General features: G+C 41.4%; 1 protein-coding gene and 1 long non-coding RNA gene across 6 annotated transcripts in view; one reads left to right on the top strand and one right to left on the bottom strand.

The window, feature by feature from the left end:
- Positions 1-17,446, top strand: part of LOC308577086 — a 78,321-nt gene that overhangs the window by 58,794 nt on the left and 2,081 nt on the right. Inside the window, exon 2 of the long non-coding RNA XR_014003424.1 lies at positions 7,272-7,347. This is a non-coding gene — a long non-coding RNA (uncharacterized lncRNA). The remainder of the gene's footprint in view (positions 1-7,271; positions 7,348-17,446) is intronic.
- Positions 1,600-17,446, bottom strand: part of KDM4C (lysine demethylase 4C) — a gene marked incomplete at its 5' end in the record, with an annotated part of 199,862 nt that continues 184,015 nt past the window's right edge. For all 5 annotated transcript variants that reach the window (XM_081176222.1, XM_081176225.1, XM_081176224.1 and 2 more), the window contains 3 exons: positions 1,600-2,724; positions 6,955-7,047; positions 11,485-11,604. In XM_081176222.1, the coding sequence (XP_081032348.1) occupies positions 2,548-2,724; positions 6,955-7,047; positions 11,485-11,604 (390 nt within the window). In that variant the 3' untranslated portion in view covers positions 1,600-2,547. The remainder of the gene's footprint in view (positions 2,725-6,954; positions 7,048-11,484; positions 11,605-17,446) is intronic.

The following is a 17,446-nucleotide window of genomic DNA, read 5'->3' as shown; positions in this document are numbered from 1 at the left end:
GCTTCCTTAATTTGCCTTAAAACATCCTCAGATAATTGGAAGGATTGTGGTGGGGAGAGGGAGATCCCTGGACCTGAGGTAGAGGATGAATTCATGATCCTCAAAAGCCAGGAATTTGTCTTTCTCAGAGGATGGCAGGGAATGAAAGCCCTGTGCTACGGCCAGCGCTGGGCTAGCTTCTTCTGGGGCATTGGGCTGGGCAGGCAGTAGCCAGGAAATAGCAGGGAGAACAAGGTAGCTGGTCTTCCCTTGTCTCTAGATTGATGGACCCTTGGAAGAATCTGGGCCTTGGAAGAATCTCATCTATTGTGGATTGGAGTAGGGGGAAGTCCTGTATGGACCCCCATCACCAAGAAATGGTGCCTGTAGCCACTGCTGTAAAATAAATCATCATCATCATTATCATCACCATCATCATGCTCCAATTCCTGGGCAGGGGGTGATGGTTAAAGGAAATGTGACTGCTTTGTAGAGGCAGGAGCAAAAAAGTAAAAGTAAAAGCAACTCCTGCTTTCATACACTAGAAACACAAGTAAGCCCAATGCAGTGATGCTAACATTCCTACTACAGTGGTACCTCGGGTTAAGTACTTAATTCGTTCCAGAGGTCCGTTCTTAACCTGAAACTGTTCTTAACCTGAAGCACCACTTTAGCTAATGGGGCCTCCTGCTGCCGCCGCACCGCCGGAGCACAATTTCTGTTCTTATCCTGAAGCACCATTTCTGGGTTAGTGGAGTTTGTAACCTGAAGCGTATGTTACCCGAGGTACTACTGTACTGTTCATTCTAACCCACCTCACAGGGTTGTTTCATGAAAGAAAAATATGAAGGGCAGGATATAAATTTAATCAATCAAATAACTTAATATTTATACAGTAATAAAGTAAATAAAGTAACTTAACATTTAAGATTCCTTGAGGACTCTGCTGGTTTTGTTGCAGCAGAGCATTACTGCTCATCTGGAATTCATACAATACTGAATTCGGAGAGTTTTATCCCTGTTGCAGCTGGCTGGAGATCTGTTGCTGGACTGACACCCATGGAAAAGATAATGTTCTGCAAAAGCTAAAGCTCGTTTAGGCTTTTTGCAATCCCAAAGCATATCTTGCAACAAGACTGCGAAAACACACAAGCACATTCTGCTGTCTCTTGCGCAACCTGACAAGATTAACGCCGTAAGGCAAAGGAAAAATGAAAGGAAGGTCGTGCTTCGGTTATTAGTAATGACTATGTGTGAACTAAAGTCTGATCTAAATGCTATGCTGGGTGTGCTAAAAATTAAAAGTCTTACTGGTGTGGAGTTCTGCACAACCAAATCATGTTTAAACTGGCTCACTAGATGACTATGTGGCAGAGTTATGCACTGCACTGATGTGCTAATTGTACGCACAGATGTGTACAACTGGTTTCTTATCTTATAAATTAAAAAACCCATTTATAGAAGGCACCAGCCACTTGCAATCCTCACTAGTAAGGTTTTTTTAAGTGTCATGTTTAAACTAGGCCTTATTTTGAACAAAGATGTATACTGACCAAGGCGTGTGTGTGGCTGTGTGTGTGTGTGTGTGATCCCTACAGATTACATTGCCGCAACCCAACATTAGTAGACAAAGGGACATCATTTTTTTTAATTTCCAACACTATTACATTTGCAGACTATTATTTAAAAAGGGAAGACCATATTATATTACTATATTACATTAGTTCAAACCTAGCCTGCCAAGCGAAGATATGTAAACTCTAATTTTACAAACACAATAAAAGACATTTCATTGTACAAATTGCTGTCGTCCCCACAGAGTATCGTGGAAAAAAACCCTTTAAAAATAGATGCCAAAAATCTCTCTCTTTAAATATACACCCACAATTCATTTCCTGAAGGTCTCCCTCTTTAGAAGCACCTTTCTCTTCTCTAGTAATACCTCCCCACCATCACATTTAAACAACTGAGTCCTGGCCAGAGAGCACTGAAAGCACAGGAGGCATAAACAGTGTGGGAAGCGCTGTACAAAATTATGACAGTACAGCAGTATTTGTAGATCTCAGTGCTGTTTATACTTTTTTTTTTTTTTAGAAAAGCTTTGAATATATATATATATGGTTGAACTCCCTTTTCCTTTTGTGGACAATGTAGATTGCAAATCTTGAACTTTGGAGGCTGAAGAAAGTTCCTCACCTAGATTGGTATATAACTTCTCTTGTAACTGTCAGTGCAAGGCAAGACTAAAAGTTCTCCAATCGGTGGTACTCTGGGTTCTTAGGCATGTTCTTGGACAGAGGCAATGTGACATGGATCGATCCTTGATGTGAATCAGACAGTCCTTGTTTAGCATATTAGCCCACACATCACAGCCCTTCAGTTAAGAAACACTGTCTGTGCCCGAGATATTTTTAGATCAAACTCTCAATATGTGTTTGAACCACAAGCTACATGTCAGACAAAAAGATGATTACCTGTCCTTTTTAAAAACCCCACATTTAGTAACTGCATCCCCTCCGCACACAAAGGAAAAGAGAGCAGGTGAGCAGAAGTCCACTTCTTCTTCTTTTATAATCTCTTCTGGCACTTCTTCTGGAACGAGGTTTTCAGGAAACTGCGGTATCCAGGGTCATCCACATACTCGTTCTTAAATCTGGAGCTCAATACCCTCTGCCTCTTCTTTTCTCCTTGTATAATATCGGCTCCATAGAATGTGTCTTCAAACCTCATATCAGAAGCTGTAGACTAAAAAGAGACATTCACTATAGGGTATATTTCATACATAACGAAACACCACATAAATAGTTTTCCTACTCCGGTATATTCTCTTCAAATAAACATAAATATCAACAACCTCTTCAAGAGCATGAAAGTCTTTCTACTTAATGGTCACAGACCATCATCAGTTCAAGTTGTATACATTCATAAATCAATGCAGGCACTGAGTGGAGATTAATCTTCAAAGTTAGTCAAGAGAAAGCATGTAAATTTCTAATGTGGATCAGCTTCCTGGTGTATTTAAAAACCATGGATGGGATGGACCTTCCAAGGGGCTGGATGTTTGAAAACAGATTGAATCATATGGGCTGGTTACCCATAATTTGATAGATCAGCAAGGGCAGAGGGAGAAACACCCATGGTGAGAAAGGTATGAATAAACCAAAATGAATGAGCTCAGATTGTATTGACCTCTACCAGAGAAGACATTGTTATTCAAACAGTGATTGGCCTTCTCCTTTCATCTGCCTGGCTCTCTTCACTTGTCTTGTTTGCAAGTAAGCCTTTACTCATGTACAGTCGTACCTTGGTTCGCAAACGTAATCCATTCCGGAAGTCTGTTCAACTTCTGAAACGTTCAAAAACCAAGGCGCGGCTTCCAATTGCCGCAGGCGCCCCGGAAACAATAGCCGACAGCCACGTCAGATGTTAGGGCTTCCAAAAAACATTGGAAAACTGGAACACTTACTTCCGGGTTTTCGGCATTTGGGAGCCGATTTGTTCATCAACTAAGCCGTTTGAGAACCAAGGTTCCACTGTATACGCTTCTTTCATCATGGTCAGTCGAGCTGGTATAATTTTAGGAGGAGGTAACTTTGATGCTGCCATTCTTAAACAATCCTAGCCAATCTACTTCCAAGTGTAGCTGCCATCACGCTGCACGTACTTTATAGTCTTGTGATAGCAGTGATGGTGGAAACGGCCATCTTGCTGGCATACTCAAGATCCAGGGTTTCAGTCCCTTGCTCTGAGTACAGTCAGGAAACAGATCTCCAGAGTAGCATACTTTGCTAGGCTGAGCTAGAAGAGAGTCTTACTGACTTCTCGTCAAAAGATTTTCATGATGAATGGGGCATTACCAAAGCCAGATGCAAAGAGATTTCTGGATACTAGGGTATTCCCGGATTTCAGGGAACATTATAACAATATCATTAACTCCCCTGGAAAGTTAACATTATTACAGACAGAAGTAAAAATGATCTATAAAACTATCATGATTTCTAATAAATGGCAGAAATCTACTATATCTGCAGCGCTATTCTAAGTTAAATACAACAATAAAACAGATTTATGGAACATCTAGTTAATTATAAAGCCCATTATGAATACTCTATAAAACAATAAGTAATAATGGGTCATTTTCCTCAACATAATTTTTGCTTTTTTTAACAAATAATCAATCCACTGTTCTTACCAATTAAGTTATTTATTGTACTATTCAAGAACCATCTTTCCCATGTATGCTGCTAGGTACGTGTTGGAGCTACAAACTCTGTTTCATGATTCTGAAACTTGTAGACTATAAATATCTCAAGTTAATGCATGATAGAGACCTTTCTGGTCTGCCAGGGCATCTTCCAAAGTGCCCACAGGTGGACAATATGTTTGGGAAGTCTTAGAGCTCATTGATTGGAAAGAAGCAAGCCACGACCCTGGGCTCAGATGTAACTCTAAGCCAGACCATGGCTTGTTTCCTGGGATCAGCAGTGAAGGAGCGAAGCATGATGTATCAGCATGCTGCATATTCACATTTAAACCAAAACGTAGTTTTAACAATAGTTTAAAGTGACATGACAAGTCAATGAAAAGAAGGCAGCTTGCAGTTTGAATGTAGACAAAGAGAGAGATAGAGATGAGAATTTAGCTGTGATTTTGGGGTGGAACCGTAGAGAGGTTACAACAGCTATAGTCTGGGAATCTGACTCAGGCGTAAGGAAATTTGCGGCTGCCTGATACAGAGTGCTTTCACTCATTTAACTCCGAGTAGGCTTGCTATGTATAAAACTGAATCAGATAAGTGCTGGAGATGCAATGAGGCTGAGGGTACGTTCTTTCATATGTGGTGGACCTGTAAAGGGGTAAAAGAGTATTGGGAAATAATTAATAATGAATTGAAAAAAAATGTTTAAAAGTACTTTTTCTAAAAAACACAACAGGGTCCTTTTTGTTGAGGGATAATTTTGTTGGGGATAATTTAGATGGAAATTCCCAGGTGTCAAAAAAAAGGTTATTTATGTATGCCACTACTGTGGCCCGTGTTTTGTTAGCCCCAAAATGGAAAACAAGTGAAGTCCCAACTACAGAAGAATGACAACTTAAACTAATGGAATATGCACAGCTTGCAGACCTAACATATAGAATAAGAAAACAAGAAGAACGTACATTTAAAGATTGGAAGATTGAAAATGTTGGCAGCATTAAGATAAACTCAACAGTGTAAACAAGTTTTGATGGATGTAATAATGGAATACTGAACAGTTTAGTTTATATAAAATGTGCTGGGATTTATGATATGCAAAATGAGCCATGGAAAGAGAAGAAGGGAAGTCATTGACATTTTAAGGTTGTTTAAATGAATATTCTATATTATAAAACAGAAAATTTAGTAAAAATTATACACAACAGAGTGCTTCCACCCTGTTCATATATTTGCAAATAAAGTGAACATTAGAAAGACACTGTAAATCTCTAGTGCTCTCATAGTCAAAAGAAACTAAACCCTCTACAGCTACACCTGGAACTTCTAAGAAGAAGAAGAGTTTGGATTTGATATCCCGCTTTATCACTACCCAGAGGAGTCTCAAAGCAGCTAACATTCTCCTTTCCCTTCCTCTCCCACAACAAACACTCCGTGAGGTGAGTGGGGCTGAGAGACTTCAGAGAAGTGTGCCTGGCCCAAGGTCACCCAGCAGCTGCATGTGGAGGAGCGGGGAAGCGAACCCGGTTCACCAGATTACGAGTCTACTGCTCTTAACCACTACACCACACTGGCTCCCAGTGTGGAACATAAGAATGAAGAAAGGATGTGGTGGATTGGATCAGTGGATTTGGTCCAGCATTCTGTTTTCACCGTGCCCACCCAAGATGCCTCTTGGAAGCCTTCAAGCAGCATCTGAGTACAAGGGCACTTGCCCTTCCTGCAGTTTCCAGGAACTGGTATTCAGAAGCACCACTGCCTCTGACCAGCCAAGTAGGGAGCACACATGAATAATGTGGAAGAGCTAAGCAACAGCAAGGTTGTATTCCTGGGATGGGTGAGTTCTTCCTGCTTTCACCGGAATGACCAGCTTGTGGCAAGCTGCCACATTGTGATAGGAATTTTGAGGTCTTAGATATATGGTAATGTTCATAACCGCACGTACATAGATCAGCACAGGAAGACCGGCCTGAAGCCATTTTGATTCCTAAACTGAGCAAATGTTTTCTCTGCAAGGTCAAAGTGGAAAAGCCTCCCCATTGTCTTTTCCTTCACAAATCCTGTCTTAAGGGTATGTCTGTATTTGAATAGGGTGTGAGCCTGTGACATGGCCCAGGAACTAAGTATTTATCATTACAAAAGACTGGCCAGGCTCCCCAGGCAATCCAATCAAGTAACCTGCCAGACAGGAGATAAACAATGACAGGAGAAAAACAACATTCAAATTTCTGTTTTAAGACCGCCTTTTTGTGATGTAGGTATGATGTATCTGAGGGGTGGTCTTAGGTTACAGCCCTTCTGTGATGTATGTATGATGTTTCTGGGGGTGGTCTTGATCTACAGGGTGGCAATTTCAAAAGGCCTTGTATGCCATTTTTCTGGATCCCTCCTCCTCTCCTGCGGGTGAGGGGAGCACCCTGTTGCAACAGTTCAATAAAGATCAAGCTTACTAGCTGCTTTGCTTCTCAATATTCTCTGGTTGGCCTCTGTTATTCTCTCCTACCAATAGGGAACCTATGTAAGGGACTCCATATGGGCTCTTGGATACCCCATAAGGGAAAAGGGCAATTTTTATCTACAACACACATAATAGCATCCAAGGATCTAGAGAAATGCTGTTTGCAGGCTGGATAAGGCTTGATCTGACACGACGCTATTGGGAAATTGTAAAAGAAACGCATAAGCACTGAATCTTTATAAAAGCGGTGAGGATGATACAGAAATTCAATCATCAACTTGTGGCATTTTGCCCCAATTTCAACATGTTTGTCAGTACTTACAAATCGAGCCCGCACTCTTTTGGGCAGTTCTTCATCCAGAGTGTAGATTTCTTCCCTTTTCGTTGCTATCTGAGAACCATCTTCAAACTCCACCTATTTATACATATATATATATAAAATACGGAAATTCTTCAGATTACAATTATCTGCATTATTTGAGATTCTGTTACTGGTATGGGATAGCACAGGCAACAAAATATTTTAGCTGTTCAATGCTCATCTGCATGAAATTCATACACAGCCACTCCGTCAATAAAATGACTTACTTTACAAGGTCGCCCAAGGACTGACTTCTAACCTTCTTCTTCTTTCTTTAGTTAACAGCTGCTCAGAGCAGCTGCTGCTGCACTTTAAAGCTTCCCCCTGATTTCCTTAAAGAGTTAATAGCTCCTGGTAAGTGTGACTGCTTCTGCTCACATTGGAAAGTGGGGCTACAAATGCCCTTGGGTCATACAATGGGGCTGATGATGTGCCTTGCCTTTTTTAAAAAAAAAAAATCTGGATAATGACACACTGTGCTTTTTCTACACTACTCTGTACTATTTTTATACACTGCCTGGGTATTTCTTTTTAATGTAGAGTGGTTTACAAATTTGGAGATAAATAAATGCAAGGCCGCCAGTCATCCCTCCCATCACATGACCCAGGGCCCAACGTACCCAAATGGTTAATCTAATTCCCCAAGTGATAAGAATTAATCTTTCTGTTTTCAAGGTTGTGGAAGACTTATGTCAAAAGGAGGAAGGTATGAGTGATACTAAAGGAAATGCCAGTTAGCAGAATTATATTGAATCTGATGGAACTTCTTTTAAAATAGTCTGTTCAGAAGATGAAAAGCTTTATCATGCTTAGGTTTAGATCTAATCCAGTATGAACCCCTTTAGCAGAAAATGAGAAAGGGAATGCAGCAAGGTGTGGGGAATGCTAAACGACTCGGCTGCTGCAGTCAGTTGTGCCTTTCAGAAGATCCAAGTTACTTTTTTTGACACCACTTTTCCAATTCCAAGACATGGACGTCTGGTACTTCTATAGCTTTGTTCTTTGTGCTCTTGACCAAATGTGGTTGTTTATTTTTAAAGTTCAAAGTGCCCATTGAAACAAATACATTATTAATGATAATAATGATAATAATAAATTCAGAGATAAAAAACTGCATATGTACATACACCTTACTCAAATATGTCTAAAGCCTTCCTGACAGTATTAAAAGATGTTTGTTACCCCAAACATTTTCAGGGTAGTGATATTAGTTCTATACGTGTGTATATATATAACCACCCACTGCCTGACAGTCAGAGATGAGATGAATTGTAGTCTAACATCAGTGTGTGTGTATAGGCTCCCCATAACTGATAATCTCCTCTAAATCTAGGCATAATATGCCACACAAAAGCAGCCAATGTTGTCCAGATAAAACTACCATACTATGCGGTTTCAGCTCTTCCAGAAGATTCGGCCGTGTGTCTGCCGTACCAGTTAATTAGAAACCAAATTCTATTCTGTGCTGGGAAAATATTTCCAAATTGTAGAGATCTAATGACAAGTAATGGCTCCTTTAAGTTATTCAATAGGGGTTTATGGCAGAGAGTGTCAATAGATCATCTCTAATGAGCCCAAATCTGAACTAGGCTTGAGTTGGCATAATGTAGACCACTCAGTTTGTCAATCACTGTCCATATTAACTTATATCAGCCCCAAGAGACAGACACACATAATAATAAAAACCACTACTGCAATAATATGTCAGTAACATTTGCTACTTAGTTCTCTCTATGTGCTTTTCTTGCATCAGGACATCATAAATTAGCAGTTTAATTGGAATTGCTGGAAAGCATTTGATTAGGTACATGGGTAATTTAGTCATCTTCATAAGCTCACACATGCATATTAAAAAGGGACACACAAGCAAAATTGTAAGACAATGTTTAAGGCTCAGGTTTCCACTTAAAAAATCTTGGACTTTTTATTATTACAGATCTTCACAGATTTGCAACACTAAAACAGTGACCATGTTTTGATTTCCCATCACACTTCAGCGTCTGTAAAAAGTGACATGGAAGTGCTGCCTAAACTCAACTAGTTCAGACCGAAGCTCTATGCATGATTAAAATGAGCAGGAAGCAACACTGTGCCGAACAGCTCTTCTCCCTAGTGCCATTGATAGAATGCACACGTTTGAAAGGTTGAGATTTTGTGCAATCACGGTTCTGTACAATCTGGAACCCCAACTGTTCAGGGAAGCCGAGACGTGCAAAGGCTCCTTCCTTCAGACCTTTGCATTCTGTGTGCAGACACCAGGAGAAGGGGTTATTTAGTATGGCGCCACTTCCTGCTCATAAAGGTAAAGGTACCCCTGACCGTTAGGTCCAGTCATGGACGACTCTGGGGTTGTGTGCACGTCTCACTCTATAGGCCAAGGGAGCTGGCGTTTGTCCACAGACAGCTTCCAGGTCATGTGGCCAGCTTGACTAAGCCACTTCTGGCGGACCAGAGCAGTGCATGGAAACGCCGTTTACCTTCCCGCTGGAGCGGTACCTATTTATCTACTTGCACTCTGACGTGCTTTCGAACTGCTAGGTGGGCAAGAGCAGGGACCGAACAATGGGAGCTCACCCAATCGTGGGGATTCGAACCGCCAACCTTCTGATCGGCAAGCCCTAGGCTCTGTGGTTTAGACCACAGCGCCACCCACTTGTATGTTGGTGTTAATCACTAAGTAGTGTAATAGATCTGTGGTGCTAAATGTTTAGGTTTAGTACATATTAAGATTTAAACCTGTATGTTATTCTGGGACGTGTTATAAGACAGTATCAAAGTGTCTTAGAAAGGGGTTTGTGGTGTTAAATTAGTCTTCATGTATAAAGACTATGTGTTAGACTTTGAGAATGTAATCAAGATCCATGTGCATCGAAATGTGTGTACCTACTTCTGAACATCAGCAATTAGCACGTGAAGAGTTAATTAACCTATGTAAACGGTCTAAGTGTGTACGTCTTTAATCCTAGTCAATTAACAAGTGTTGATGAAGTCTGGGGAACTCCTTTGTTGATTAGCCATTAGTATTTCAAAGCACCAAAAGAACTGACCATTAGAATGAGGAGGCTCAGTTTTTTCCAGAACAGCAGAATGAGGAGAGATGCCTAGGCTTAGACTCAAGTGCGGCACTGCTGTGAGGAACAAATCCTTCTTGAGGTGATCATGCTGTCTCTCACAAAAGCAGGCCTGGAACACTGGTGGGGTAAAAGCAGCTGACGGCAAGCTTCACACAGAACACATCTGGCAGGGAAAGGGTTGAGCACTTTCTTTACTGCTGCCAAAGAAAATGGCATTAGGCCTGAAGGACTTAGTATTTTCTGGCATGGGAACCGTAATGCATGAAGGTGTCCTAAGCAACATAAAGATTTCCCCCACTCTTTCATTTCTCCTTTTCTCGTCCTCCATACAGAAATGTCTCCACAACCCTACAAGAATGTTATGGTTTCTTAATTGAAACTGCTTTGTTTTAAAATGCCACCTGTCATATCATCTTTCTGCTTTTTCCAGCACTTCTTTTTTGCCTGATCTTATTGTTAGAAAATAGGACACATGGTCCCAAGAAATGGGCAATTAGGGCTCTCATGTGACCTTGGAAAGGGCACTTAAATCCGACTAACAGGAAATAATTCTACTTCTAATAAGGCACATGTGCTTACCCTGAGTAACTGTTTTTAATGGCCACAGTTGTCAAGAACAATGGTTCATCTTACATCATCTAATTTTATGTATCTTAAAATGACTCTGCACCAACATTTCAAGTTATTTTCATTTCCCATCTGTTGAGGTATTCATACTAGTGCTTCATAGCATTTCTAATACAAGGTATCTGAAGTACACAATTCAGGAGTTCTTGACACAGCCTACTGCAAGGCTGCCAATACCACTGTGAGGAATTCACCCCACCTGCTGCAGTTATGACTCGGCCTGGGGGTCAGCTGTAAGATGCCAGGCACCACAAAAGACGAGGATAGGCGGCTTAAGTTTCAAATGTCATGATGCTCTTCTGAGCCTTGATTAATCCACAGCTGTTGAAGGGTATCTTAAGAACATGGCCATTAAACTGGCCCACGGGCCTAGAAGTTTGAAACGAGGTGCTCTTATTGTGAGATGTAACTAAACGATGATCCTGACAAGGTTTCACTGGAGATCTGAGTTCACTTTTACAAACATAGAATTGGGTTGAAACAAGTGATTCAGGCTTACTGACCTTAAACATTTTCTGTATGACTAAGTCATCCCTACCACCCTCCGACCACTGTAAGCAAGGCTGCCAGTTGTCCAAGCAGAGGTGAAGCTAGGGAACACTCTCATCTGGAGAGACACAAATTGAACCACAGGTACTGGGCCAAAACATCTTGTAGACTGTCAGCTGGCTATCCCTGTTAAATAAGTTTTCATCTAGCACAACCAACATAATACTGGCCATATAATGAGCACCAGAATCCGACAACCGAATGAAGGTTTTCAATTTACAGATCACTAAATGCAACTTACATTATGCATGTAAGCTACATTGGTTCCTAGATATTTTGCACCATAAAGTTTTCCATCTGGCCATTTCACTTGAACGACTTCTCCCTCTGCAGGTGGGCCCAGCTTCAGGCAATCTCGGCTCTGGATCAAAACAAAACAAAGAGATATCCGGTTATTAAACAGGGAGGTAGAAAGACTACGTATGAGTATGGCTCAGTCACGAAGGGAGTCTTCTTGCTATCCTGTTAGCACACACACGCTCCTCCTCTATGAACCAAAGAGTGTTCCAAGCTCACACTCATAACAATACACAAGAGAAATGTCAATATAACACGTGATTCGAATGGTACAAGCAGATTCTGGTGATGGTATGAAAAATGTATCCCAAAGAAAAGCCTTGCGATATTTACCAACACTCTCCCATCACTGCAGAGAGCTCAAAAGGTTAATGTTGTTAAGATAAAATATTTTTCTATTTGCTCACTACCCAGAAGTCTATGTAGAAGAGTTTGAAAAAGAATTTGGATTTGATATCCTATTTTATCACTACCCAGAGGAGTCTCAAAGCAGCTATCATTCTCCTTTCCCTTCCTCCCCCACAACAAACACTCTGTGAGGTGAGTGGAGCTGAGAGACTTCAGAGAAGTGTGACTGGCCCAAGGTCACCCAGCAGCTGCATGTGGAGCAGCGGAGACGCAAACCCGGTTCACCAGATTACGAGTCTACCGCTCTTAACTACTACACCACACTGGCTCTCAGTGTAGCACTCACTGAGCTCTACAAAGGTGGTGGATGGGGGGAATAATAATAATAATTATACCCCACCCATCTGGCTTAGTCTCCCAGATGGGTGGGGTATTCTCTACTCTTATCCTTGCACGATACTCAACTGTCAGAATCCGAAGGCAGAATCCTAGCCTTGTTGGTAAATGAATGCAGCTATTAAATGCAGAAATACAGCATGAGATAAACACTTAGCATAGCAGCTTTCGTGTGTGGAAATCAAAAGCAAATATAAGCCAATACCACCCCCACCCCCCGAAAAAAACCCTTAAAAATTATTTGAGTATTAGAAGGCAATAATAGCACAGATGTTCAGTTTGTTGGCAATTGGTGTAGAATTGAGAATGCCTTTCCCAATTAAAACATTGGAAGACCATGGTCACTAACCCATTGTTTTCCATAACAATGGCACATTTTATTTTGCATTCTTCTAATACAAAGCGAAGACTCACACTTGCAAGAGGGCAATGAAACAGGAGAGGAGCGAAATTATTTACATTTAAGTGCTTCAGGATGATATACAAGTGTTGCCAGAAAATGATCTCAATCTCGATGGGAAAAATGCCACCCCTAGCTTTATTCAAACTGCCGGAGAACAGCTTTTACAGAAAAAAAGCATTCGTTAATGGCTCTTAAAGCTTTTGTAATCAGCGAGCATTCTTTCACTTTGTGTGTGTTAAGTGTTGTAAACTCAGCTCCCTCTGGTGGTAGATTCAAGCAAGGCTAAAATGAGTGCATGACTTATTTGGGCAATAAGGATCCTAGATGCCAACGACAACATTGCCTTGTATATGGACGCAGCCACAGGTTTCCCAGCCTAATAATCTTGCCTGAACAGCTGTACTTTCCATCCCACTGATACTATTGCATGTGCATGCTGTGAAGCTCCTTATATCAAGATGAAGAAAATCAATTCCCATCTTGATAAGATTAGAACTCTTTTCTGCAGATGATTGCTAAGCTCATTTCTACAAGCTGCTCTGCTACAGTGGGGCTTTGAAATAGATGGGAAGGTTGACATGTTACTTTGCAAGAGAGCTACCTAGGGTTTGTCATTCCAGTGGGGCTGAACTACCAGCATGTTGATTAGCAAGGAAATGTGTGTGTGTGTGTGTGTGTGTGTGTGTGTGTGTGTGTCTGTGTACTGAGGACCGGAACCGACACACACACACACACACACAGGTAACTACTGCTGTAAATATAACAAGTGTTTTTCCTGCTGATTCTGAGAGGGAGAATGAGCATTTCTGCCATTGATATGATAAAATATATCATTTGAGGCACTAGACAAACATTTTGCATTATGTTTCAGTTCACAACCCTGTATCCCGTCCTTTCAACATGAACAGGATATCTTCCCAGTAAATGAGGTGTGGATTTCAGGCTGAGTGTTTAATTTGGCACTGCATGATGCACCCCATGGCTGTAGACTTCCTCTGATGTTCCCTCCAGCTGCCAGAATCCTACTGCAGAAACAAGTGATCTCAGAACTGCTTTTTCACTGCAGGGCCATGCAGAACTTGCTATTGGTAGTGACCCAGTGTTTGGCCAGGGTGAGGAAATTGGTACAGATGATGTAAAAAAAAATCTAAGGTAATGATGTAGTAAGACCCTGTGGCTGAAAATGCAAGGAGGATAGGAATGCACACAGCAGCTTTCCCTGGTCTCTCACGTTTGGATGCCCAGGTTGAGGAAGTGATGCTTATTTTCATTTTGCAAGAAGACTGCAATCTTCTCTGTTTTGACTGTGCCTAATAACCACCAGCCATTTCTCCATTATTCAAAGCAAAATGGCTCATGCATTCTATGTTGAAGTCTTATTGATAAAGACTTTCTGGAAACTTCCTTGGCTGCAAAACACACAGTGGTCAACTCCTGACAAACCAAGAAATGAAGGGGGGGGGGATTACACCAATTTTGCCAGAGTCTCCACTGGTTTCTTATGATAGTCAGGGCACAAGAATAGGTGTTGTTGTTTTTTTTACTTATTAAGCCCCAGACAGTAGAGGAACACAGAAGACCTTCTCCTTAATATGCTACATTGGTCTTTAAGTTCAACCTGGAGGATTTTCTTGATTACCAGTGTGCCAGTTTCACAGCTAGAGATACTAAGAAGGCTTCTCAGTGGCTTCCCCAGTTGTAGATTTTCCTTCCAATGGTGGAGGGGTGGGAAGCCTGTGGCCCGCCGTTTGTTGTTGGACTTCAGCTCTCATCAACCCCAGACAACAGGGCTCCATGCTCAGGGATGATAGAAGCGACTTCTGAAGGGCCACGGGTTCCCCAACCCTGCCTTAGTGGTTTACCAAACGTTGGATACAAAGTCTTTTCTAGAAATGCTGTTTAAACATATTTACAGGGCAAAGAAAAAATCTTAATGTGGGATAATGGCTCTGTAAGGGAAACTGGTATTAACACTCTCCAGAGTTGAGAAGATATGTGAAGTGGGCCCAAGGAACCTCAACAGATATACACCGAGGATGGTTAAAACAAGTCTAAGCAGATTCAGTCTGCAGCAATGAACGTAGGGATTCCCCTGTAAAGAACGGTCCTAAGTGAGTGTGGGTTCTATGAACATAGAGAGGAAATACAGATCAGTGAAAAGAATGTAGAGATGGTGAGTTTTGCCTTTAGAAAGATTTTGGAGCGTTAGCTGCAATTTAGAGTGTCCACTGACGACAATATTTCCATTCTAATAATGTCATGGCCTTTATAATCAGTCTCTCTTAATCTTATAATCGACTCTCTGGATGGCTAATTACATTAGTAAATCACGTAAGCATGATAGTTATCTATTCAACATTAATATTTATGCTTTTATTATTTATCATCATTATATGAATCTCCTAACTGGCAACTGGGTGAAGGCAATACCGGCCTGCCTTCAATCATGGTGAGCATATGACCCACCTCTGCTTTGGATTTCAATCCCATCCAGAGAAGAACCCCTGCTCTCTTGAATGTCTGCCCTGCTCTGCTCATCTGTGGTCTGGCAACAACAGCAGTGGCAACGAATCTTTCTAGGCATAACATGCAAGCTGCCAGCCCGATATGCATAGCTGCTTTATTTTAATGTACACCTGGCTCTCCAATTGTCTTTGGTCAAATGTTTCTAAGATATACCACTTTTTCTACCTTTTGATAAAAAAAAAGTAGGTGCATGAAGAAATAAAAGCTCCTACCAACTTTATAATGGGCTATTCACTGTAGTAATAGAAAATTTAATGATTGTTTCAGCAAGGGTTTAGAGTGGCAATATATATTTAAAAAGATTGCAAGAGAAGGAGTACGGGAACTGTCACAACGAGTGAGCGCACACTGTTTAAAATCCAGGGGGAAAAGAAGGGTTCCTGTAGCAAAGTTGTAAAGGTGACTGAATTGGGGTTCCCTGAGATGGGAAGCGTATCCCTCAGGACTGAACTGAAATGTCAACAAGCCCATTCAGTTAATACACTAAATGCAAGCTGTCCATTCTGCTTAAGCCATTTCTGTGTGCATTAGCTTGAAATTTGGGTGTGAGTGATTAAGCTTTCACAGTTGTGCTTACAAAGTGATAGTTTTCATAAAGAACATGACCACTGTAATTAGTATTAACAGCTCAGCAATAGACAAGCTTATCATAGAAATATATATGATGACAGAGATGAAAGCAACTAATAAAATTTATCTACTCAAGCTATTAAAACTAATGGAAAGAAGAACTCTGAAAATTTGTTGCAAGCATCTCAAAAGCCTCTTTGACCATATCTAGCTTGGGAGAACTGTACATGCATGACTGTATGTGCTAGTTCAAACTGTTTGAGTGAAAGAGCCTGTTTTCTGAAATGTGTAATTGTCAGAATTCTGCAGGGATCTAAGATGGAGCCTTGTTTTCCAATCTACTGTGGGACCCCAAACAGATTCACCAGCCCTCTTCATTGCCCGCCCCCCCCAAAGCTTTGTCTTCCTTGATAAATGCACAACAAAAAGTACTCCTCCCACAATGAAGCTCAGAGGCTTCCCCCCCCCTCCACCGCCTTCCCCCACTTTCCAAGTATTGTGTTCTATCTCTATATATCTGCAGTGGTACCTTGGAAGTCGAACGGAATCTGTTCTGGAAGTCTGTTCAACTTCCAAAACGTTCGGGAACCAAGGTGCGGCTTCCGATTGGCTGCAGGAAACTCCTGCAGCCAATCGGGAGCCATGGAAGCCACGTTGGACATTCGGGTTCCAAAGAACGTTCGCAAACCGGAACACTCACTTCTGGATTTATGGGGTTCGGGAGCCAAAACGTTCGGCTCGCAAGGCGTTCAGGATCCAAGGTATGACTGTACATATATGCACAAAAATGCTGGAGCAATAAGAAAACATTTAGTCCATCAAGAATGTTTAAACTGCCCCTAATGAGAGCCTGAGAAGCAACAATAATTCTGTGGGATATTTTATTCTTATAGAAAGAGCAAACTGCATCCTTTTCTTTGAGCTGATGGAAGCAAAATGGAATTAGGTGTTGTAGTGTTAGATGGAACCTAATGAAACCTATACAAACCCTGCTCTCACAATGCACTTCAGTGCATACACAGTTGGGTAACACGTGCTTTAATTTTGCAAATACTTCCCTTATCAGGTTATCCATGGATTGGGGGGGTGGATTGGAGGTGGGTAGTAAAGGCTGCCACCCAGATGAGAGCATCATGTGGATGCGGCAAAAAAACGGGGAGGTGGGTAATACTGAAGCCGCTTCAAATCCACTTTAAACCCTTGTGTGGATGAGCTCAAAAACTGGAAGCAGACAGAGAGCTGAGTTGCTCTCTGGAAGAATCTGAGGGTACTAGTTGCACTTCGGGGTGTTTGTGGAGTGTTAAGCGGTGAATCTCCACCTATGCTCAACCGATATAACTGTAAAGAAATGCAAATGTTACAAAATGCCACGAGCCTCCTGCAGCTTCCTTCTAAAGGAAGCTGAATCTTGGGAGTACATAATAGGAATGATATACAGCACAGCCTAATCAGCAGATTACACGAGTTAACCTCTCTTAATAATTGCTGGCATGTTTCTGTTGGCATGACATCAATCGTTGCTGAAGGGAAAGCCGCAGCATAACGTTATGAGATAGAAAATGCCATTCTAAAATCACGTTTCCTTACCAGTTCAAATGTAGGATCGGTAACTTGTTTATTTGTTTTAAAGAGAAGGAATAAAGTAAACACTGAAAGTAACAAA

The sequence above is a fragment of the Podarcis bocagei genome (genome assembly GCF_964188305.1).
Source record: "Podarcis bocagei genome assembly, chromosome: 17".
NCBI lineage: Eukaryota > Metazoa > Chordata > Lepidosauria > Squamata > Lacertidae > Podarcis > Podarcis bocagei.
This window is presented reverse-complemented; position numbering and strand designations above follow the sequence as displayed.